The sequence below is a fragment of the Sturnira hondurensis genome, unplaced genomic scaffold (genome assembly GCF_014824575.4).
Source record: "Sturnira hondurensis isolate 20B ecotype Veracruz unplaced genomic scaffold, ASM1482457v3 Scaffold0002597, whole genome shotgun sequence".
Lineage (NCBI taxonomy): Eukaryota > Metazoa > Chordata > Mammalia > Chiroptera > Phyllostomidae > Sturnira > Sturnira hondurensis.
Window position 1 is genome coordinate 5,220,628 of NW_028075228.1, and position 8,231 is coordinate 5,228,858.

Sequence of the window (8,231 nt, forward strand, 5' to 3'; positions counted from 1 at the left end):
TGTCTCTTGATAGAAGGGCCTATCCATGCGCTTGGTGATGGGAGTGGTGATCACAGCCCAGCACCAAGACTACCTGTGGTGTCTCCCAGAGTCATTTAGATTTTCCATTTTCACACTCAGAGGGCAGCCCAAGTTACTGGACTCTGCACTTGTGTTGACCTTGAACCCACCTCCCTGTGGAGCACTCACTGTGGTCCTGGCTCTGCCCTTGCTGTATGAATCAGGATCCTTCCCCCAGGACAGCCTTGGCCATTGACAGAAGCTTTGGCACCCCTTTCTCTTCCTCTTTCCTGGAGCCCTGACTCTTCTCTTGGTGGGTGTCACGTGGTCTCGCCGTCCCTGGAAGAGCCTCACTCATGGTGAGGCGCCCGAAGCCCCGTGGTGCTCCCGCAGCTCGCCCAGCTGGTGCGCAGTGTTACCGCCCTGCCTGAGCCCTGGTTCTGGGGGTAAGGCCTAGGCCTGGCTGGGTTTCTTGCTGTTCTCTGTAGTGGGTGCTGACTGCGGAGAGTGCTCGTTTCTCAAGAATTGTGTTTTATTTTTGATCTAATCTCACCTCCCGTCTCCCCCACCTCCTCACTTTGGGGGCTAACTTTTGTTTTCCTGTACAAATTTCTTTAAAGAATCTAATTCCTAAGCAGCATGCTTGTTGAACCCACAGACTGCTTTTGGCTCCTGGATGCGCTCCTTCAGTACACATCGTACGGGGTAACCCCTCCCAGCCTCAGCCATTCTGGACATCGGCAGCGCCCTCCCAGTGGGGTGGGTTTGGCCACTCCGGAGAGGATGGAAGGTGAGTGGGCCCACGGCGCTCAGTGCGGGCGTAGGGTGGAGCCTGGCTCAGGAAATAGGCAGGCCTGCCAGCAAACGGAGCCAGCTCGTGGTGCCGCTGTGGTTTTTCTTAAGGACTTCAGGCGGAGTAGGGGCCTGTGGCTCCGACTCACAGACGGACCGCTCTCCCCAGCACCGGCTGGCCACATACCGGGGGCCTCGAGTGTCACGTGCTCTCCCGTGCTCCTCCTAGTGTTTTCACACCACTCCTAGTTGCCGTTTTGTGTCCCACTCACAAACGAAGACCCTGGCTCCTGGGGGTCTTTGGGAGAGATGGCCAACATCTCTGAGCTGTCATTGGGTACTAGGCACCAGGCCAGGGGTACTTTACACAGAGTCCCTCACTAGATCCTCCCAGAACTCTGAGAAAACAGAGTATTCTTTCCATTCACCAGTGAAGAAACAGGAGCTGAGGGAAGTTAAGTAGTGTATTTTGCCATGTATAATGCACACCCACGGTTTTGTGCGTGGCATACACAGGATTATTATACCCATATACAATGTATATCCTTATTTTTCCCTCAAAAAATTTGTGCTAAACAGTGCTCCTTATACACAGCAAAATACGGTAACTGCTCAAGGCACCCGGTGGTTCTGCCCTGGAGCCTGAAGAAAAGGCTGCGTGGGGACTGTGGCCTCCCCGCTGGGTGTGCCGCAGGCGGGCCTGACCTGCAGCTCTCACAGCCCCACATGGTGGTCCTCGCAGCTCTGTCCATAGGAGTGTGAGGAGTGTGTGGGGTGAGCCACACGCAGACCTAATGCCCAGCTTCCCAGTGGCCACATTAGAAAGGTATAAGGAAACAGGTGAAATTTGCTTTAATAAACTATTTCAGCCTGGTACACTGCAGTGTTACTACTTAGACACGTGACACCCTGTTTCTTCTGGTCAATAGCCATGTGTGGCTGGTGGCTACAGTATTGGACAGCATAGATCTAAGAAATGAAAGAAGTTTTGAAGTTTGAAAATGCAGATTGGTTTTTTTCAGACTGACAGTTAAATACTTCAAAAGAGAAATGTTTTTTCTGTGCAGTGTATCTGTAGGTTAGAATCCTCAAGTACAGCCCCGTGCATGTAATTGCAGTCAGTCAGGTGGCCCAGCTGCCTCCTGCGTGCCGCATGGCCACTTCCGAGGGAGCGGCTGTCCTCTCCCTGCAGCAGCGAGCACACCTCGGGCAGCACCAGTCCAGGCGCACTCCTGAAGCACCTGGAGGAGGACAGGTTAACAGCGCACGCCATGGGCCTGTTGGCAGGGAGGCGGGCAGACAAACTAATGGAGCTTCATTTTCCCCCTTGCATCTTCACAACACTGACCTTTGCCTGCTGTCTGTGCCAACGCCACCCAGGGAACCACCTGCACCGCTACTCCAAGGTCCTGGAGGCCCGTTTGGGAGGCCCGGAGCCTCGGGCCCTGCCAGCCTGTCCGCACCTGTCGTGGGCCAAGCCACAGCCTTTAAATGAGACAGCTCCCAGGTTTGTGTCTTTCTGTGCTTTTCCACTTCTGCAGGATTTATGATTCATTACTTTTTTTTTTCAAATAAGAAAATGGAATTTTACTGGCATTATTATCAAATAATTAAGTCTTCTAGCTTGTCATCTGTGGTGGTGATTTAAATTAGTGAGCCCCCATGTTGACCTTTAGAATTCTGCTCTCTGGTGGTGTTCTGCATGAAGATGTGCTTTGGGTAATTGGCATTTTTCGGTTTCAGTGTGTTCTCGCTTGAAAAGCTGTGATCTGATGGTGATGTCACTTGAAAAGGAGCTTTGACTCCTTGGGTGTGGGGTTTGGGCTTTGCATGCTCCCTGTTTTTGACATTGATTCTGAAGAAATACAGACGGGTCCTTCCTTCTGTCACATGGAGGGGCTGGGGCTGCTCGCGGTAGGGCTGGTCCAGCCCAGCCCAAGGGGGCCGGCTATGCCCTCCTCCATGTGCCCTGCTGTGCCTGAGAGAGCGACCTCCTCCCGGGACAGGGTTGTTGTCAGGGGCACTTCTCTGTGCGGGTGCCCAGTGTTAGTCTGTGGTTCTCTCTCTCACTGTCGGACTTGATCTTCTAATTTGCATCGTTTGTTTTGGAAGCTGAAATTTGAGTTATCCATGGAGAGTATCCTGATCTGTCAAGGAGAGTGGGGGCTTTTCCTGCCTGGGGGTCCTGGTGCAGCTGTGGGGTAGCCCCCCATCCTTTGAGGGGGTTGTGAGAAACCGCCCTTCCCCTCACTGGCAGCACAGTGCGCTCACTGCTGGATGGAGCACCCCACGGCCCTCACGCAGCAGGCTCCCCTTGGGGGAGGCTCCTGTCGCCCCCGCACCAGACTGCCCCCTTTGTCTGGGTCTCAGTGTGCACAGGTATTGGTGTGGCTAGTGGCATGTGGCAGGGCACAGAGGACCACCGTCTTTGCCACAAGCTACCAAAAAGAGGCTGCCTGCACGAGGACCTCGGCGCCTCCTGTGCTTGGACCATCTGTCCTGTTTGGAACCTGCTTAATGGACAATGAGGGATCGAAGCGTCGTCACATTGTCTTCTGAGCAGTTTCACTGAGACTTTGGTTACTCGGTACTTTTCCATTCCAGTTAGCATCCCATCATTCAAAAATGTCTGATAAGATTCCATTTTTACATGTCATCTATTTATAACCCACCATTATCCTAGCATTCACACCAGGCATTAATTCCAGCCATGGTCAGCAATTCATACTCACTGGACAGTCGTTGGCTAAAGTTTCCGAAACCCAGCTATTCTCCACGATGCTGCCCAGGGTCTGAGAAACCAATGAGCGCATCCTCCGTCTGCCTGTCCACATCAGATAAGCCGGCAGAAGCTGGCATGCCGATAACCTGCAGCTCCTAGAATTTGATTTCACGGCACTCAGGAACTCCTTCCTTATACACCCACCAGGCTTCACCTTCACCGCACATTGTACACCTTGTTGAATGTTATTCTCAATCCTCCGAGACCTAGACGTGGGTCTACATTCCAAATTTCTGGAGAGATCTGAGGGAGTGTCAGCTCCCAACAGCCCTCGAAGGGCCCAGCTGCCCCTCAGTGCTGAGTGCCATTTTCTGGTCAGTCTTTGAAGCGCAGGCTCATTTCCCTGGTGTCTTCGTTGAACATCAGGGGTCCTCAGAGCAGCTGCATGAGTGTGACCCCCACTGGGAACCCCTGGAAGAGGCTCCTCCCCCTTCTCTCCTTCAATCAGAACCGTATGAAATTCTCCAATGGTAACATCATGCACTCTTCCCACAGTTGCCTAACTAGAAAATGCCATCACCAGATAAGTGAATTCCAGAGTAGGTGTCACGTACTGGAATTAAAATATAGGTCTGTATATATTCAGCTACAGAGTCATAAAGCTTAATGTCATTGATTATGTAATTTAACATTGCCAGTTTGGTTTTCAGACTGATTAAACGTGACGTGGAAGGGTAGGTCATATGGAGTAGAATGGGTTGTAGTACTCGTTGGTATTTTCCAGGCTGTCTCCCAGGTAGAAGTGCGAGACAGTAGTTTATCTCTCCCCTCACGGAAATCTGCTCCTCTGAGGGCCTGGCGTTGCCCGGCTTCCTGCTGGCCCTCACTCTGATTGCCAACTGAACTGAACATTTTTGCTTTCACTTGGCCAAAGTGAGAGATAGGCCCGACATTTCCAAATGAAAATAAGAAGCAGGAAAATGGGAAATTCATAATTTGCAAACGCATTTATTTCATTTCCTCACTTTGGCCAGAACTGTCTTCACCTTTTTCCATTTGCATTCTTTGCTCTTGCATCTAGGCCTCCTCCCAAGTTCCCTATTGCTCTTTGCAGGGTGTCAGCCTCTCTGTTCTTCAGGTCTGAGTTGTATTGGCCCGAACAAGTTCTTCTAACCTAACAATGAATAGCAGTAGTGCTGCTGTAACCAGTCCAGCACAGTTCACGAAGCACGTGCTTCCTTTCCTCCTCGTCCTGGCCCAGGGGCCAGGCAGCTGCTCCTCCCCATTTGCCTCTCTCAGCTCCCGGGTTCCTGCGTGTCCTCTTACTCTCCTTCCTGCTGCAGGGCCCTTGAGCGCAGAGACAGCCTCTGGCCGAGGGGGTAGCCGCCTTTGCTACTGGGTTTGCATTCATCCAAAAGCATCTCCAGGCAGAGACCTCCATGGGCCTTTGACCCTGCTAACTTGAGCTCCTTTTGGAGGTTAAGGTGTCTTTTCCTCTCCCAGTGCCTAGTGAATTTCCCAGGTGGCAGCTTTACAGACCCAGTAGGGCTGATCCCTGCTCAGGCATTAAATCCTATGGGTATGGACACAATTTTGAGATTTCTGTCTCGGGGCTTGGAAGTTGTCACTACAGCTGTCACACAGTTGCATTTAGGTAGATGTAAATGGGGCATCATTTTCATGTTTCTCTTTAAATCACTTTGTTTCTTAGGTATTGGCTAAGTAAGCTTCCTAGGCTAGTACAGTTGCTTATTTTTATTTTGTTTTAATCCGCTTTCCTGAAGTAATCTTTGGAAACATCAGAAGTTACTCTCCATCGACCTGGACAAAGTGGCATTACCCAACTTCCGATCGAATCGCCCTCAAGTGAGACCCTTGTCTCCGGGAGAAAGTGGAGCCTGGGACATCCCTGGAGGTCAGTTCTGAGCACTTCGGCAATTCGCTGACTCACCCGCTGCTTTGTTCCGAGTCCTCTCCGCTCCCCAGGCGGCAGGCCCCCAGTTCCCTCCTTGCCTTCCTGAGAGCCACGATGGTCTCGGCCTTCCTCACGGGATCAGTCAGCAAGGCCATAAACAGGCCTAAGAGAATAATAACACAGCATCATCTCCCTGAGAAGGTTTTGTGATTTTCAGATTTGAATTTCTTTTATGATTGCCCAATATTACGCTTAAATGTTTTGCAACAGAGTAACTTGCACATTTTTATTTAAGTTCTGCAAGCAAGCATGTATTATATACCCTAGGAGGTGCCTGTTATCAGCTGGTTTGGGCCCCTGGGCCCTCGGCCCAGAGGTCTCTGCTGAAGCTCTGCCCTGTTCCGCCTGGGCAGGGCTCTCAGTTACATTCAGGAGATCTGACTTGATTCTGTTCCCTCACCCTAAGTGACATCAGACGTACCCTCTACAGATAATGGCCCTTGGCCTGACTGGCCTGTCTGGGACAGGCCCTCCCGCACCGGGGCAGTTGGCGCCGAGTCGTCTCAGCAGTGTGCGGGCAGCTCTCGCTCTGGCTGCCCCGGTGCTCTTCNGCCCCTGGGCCCTCGGCCCAGAGGTCTCTGCTGAAGCTCTGCCCTGTCCCGCCTGGGCAGGGCTCTCAGTTACATTCAGGAGATCTGACTTGATTCTGTTCCCTCACCCTAAGTGACATCAGACGTACCCTCTACAGATAATGGCCCTTGGCCTGATAATGGCCCTGACTGGCCTGTCTGGGACAGGCCCTCCCGCACCGGGGCAGTTGGCGCCGAGTCGTCTCAGCAGTGTGCGGGCAGCTCTCACTCTGGCTGCCCCGGTGCTCTTCCAGGCACGTACAGCTCCCAGGCGGCTTCTCTGTTGGTTCCAGGAGTTGGCCAGAGACGCCAGAGAGTAGAAGGGGGCGCCCCTGCCTGTTCCGTGCTGGTGCCGAGCCCCTGAGGGCCTCGCCAGCGGGCCCTGGAGTGCACTGCGGGCAGGAATTACGGGGTCCCGGCACTGCTCAGTTACAGAGTGATTCCGACTGTGAAGCCAGGGTTCTCCAGTGGCCACTTTTCATTTCCGACCACATGTCCTCTGTGAAAAGCTTTCCCAGGAGGTAGGGCCACAGCCACCTGTCCTTAACTTCTTGCCTGGCCTCCCCCTCCTTTCTTTCAGCTAGGAACGAAGCACCCTTTTTTCTTCCCAGCATCCAGACATGTCCATTTTTTCATTGTTTTAAAGAAAAAGCAGCTCAGGGCAGCTCCATTTTCTGTGACAGAAGGGAGACCAGTCCTGGTCTTTGTCCGAGGTGAACATGGGGAGGAGCAAAGACCTCCCTGCACCCCCACCCCCACCCCCCCCGACGTACCCGTGCACGCATGTGCACTGAGGAGCTGCCAGTCTGAACAGTGAGGCTGCAGGTTACTCTCAGTCATTCTCTGCTAATGGCCTGGGTTGTTTGAGGTTTAAAAATTAGGTTTGCCCTGCAAGCCCAGATAATGAGCTTATTAGCATTTTGTTTCTGATGAGCCTGCCTGTCGTGGCAGAAGGAGCTGTGGTATTACTGATCGTTCCCTACTTTCTTCTTGCAGGGATCATGCCTGGCCGCTACAACCAGGAGGTGGGCCAGACCATTCCTGTCTTTGCCTTCCTAGGAGCCATGGTGGTCCTGGCCTTCTTTGTAGTGCAAATCAACAAGGCCAAAAGCAGGCCGAAGCGAAGGAAGCCCAGGGTGAAGCGCCCACAGCTCATGCAGCAAGTTCACCCACCAAAGACCCCTTCTGTGTGACATCAGACCACTGACTGAGCCAGAGAGATCCTTTTCCTGACGACTGCCTTGGTGGGTAGGCAGAGCTGTGATGATTTCAGAGGGGCCACCTGCTTAAAGGGCCTGAGTCTTCAGCTGCAGGGCTCTGGGAGTCCGTTCTGCATAGGCCCCCCCGTGATGCACGGTGGCTCGTGTACATCTCGAAGTGTGCTGTGGCCAGGATCCCACAGGAGGGGCTCCACGGATCAGCCTCAGGGGGCACTGCACCCAGCTGCTGCATGCACCAAAGACTCGGAGAACGTCAGAGGCTGTCTGGGGTCTCCTGACCCAAGAGGGAGGAGGTACTTTTAAACAATACAACTGACCAAGCTAAGATATGCCCATTAAGGCTATTTTCTATATTTATTGTTGGGAAAAAGTCACTTTAAAGACTTGTGCTATTTGGAAGCAAAGCTATTTTTTTGTCAATGGAATGAGGTTTTTTACTATTCCATCACGAGGAATACCAGATTCCGTGATCTCCTTTTTGATGAAAGGACAGACTGAGAGTTGAAGGCAGATTGCACAGATCTGTGAAACATAGACCTTTGCTTTATTTTTATAAGTCTCAACTGCCATCATGTTTTGTAATAACGGGGTCTCGATTTCACCATTGTCGGTGAAGAAAATTTTCAATAAATATGCATTACCTGTGTGAAGCAGAAAAGAGCTGCGTCGTGGGCTCTTTGTCCACCTGTCCCATTTCTTTTTGACGACACCCTGGAATGGGTTCTGTAGCAGCCTGTTAGTTTTGGTTGAAACATAATTCACATACTATAAAAATCTCCATTTTAAAGTGTACAATTCAGTGGCTTTAGTGTATTCCCAAGGTCATGCAGCCATCACCCCCCCAATTCCAGAACACTTTTCATCACCCCCAGAAGAGACCCTGCACCTGTTCCCAGGCCAGCCCCCAGTCCCTCCCCACTTACCTGCTGTCTGTGGATTCGCCTGTTTGGAAC

The 8,231-nt window shown here is 52.1% G+C and overlaps 1 protein-coding gene across 3 annotated transcripts in view; it reads left to right on the forward strand.

The window, feature by feature from the left end:
• Positions 1-7,936, forward strand: part of MBTPS1 (membrane bound transcription factor peptidase, site 1) — a 55,490-nt gene extending 47,554 nt beyond the window's left edge. For all 3 annotated transcript variants that reach the window (XM_037040293.1, XM_037040295.1, XM_037040294.1), the window contains exons 20-23: positions 659-790; positions 2,173-2,299; positions 5,299-5,429; positions 7,055-7,936. In XM_037040293.1, coding sequence (XP_036896188.1) covers positions 659-790; positions 2,173-2,299; positions 5,299-5,429; positions 7,055-7,251 — 587 coding nt within the window. In that variant the 3' untranslated portion in view covers positions 7,252-7,936. The remainder of the gene's footprint in view (positions 1-658; positions 791-2,172; positions 2,300-5,298; positions 5,430-7,054) is intronic.
• Positions 7,937-8,231: the final 295 nt, after the last annotated feature.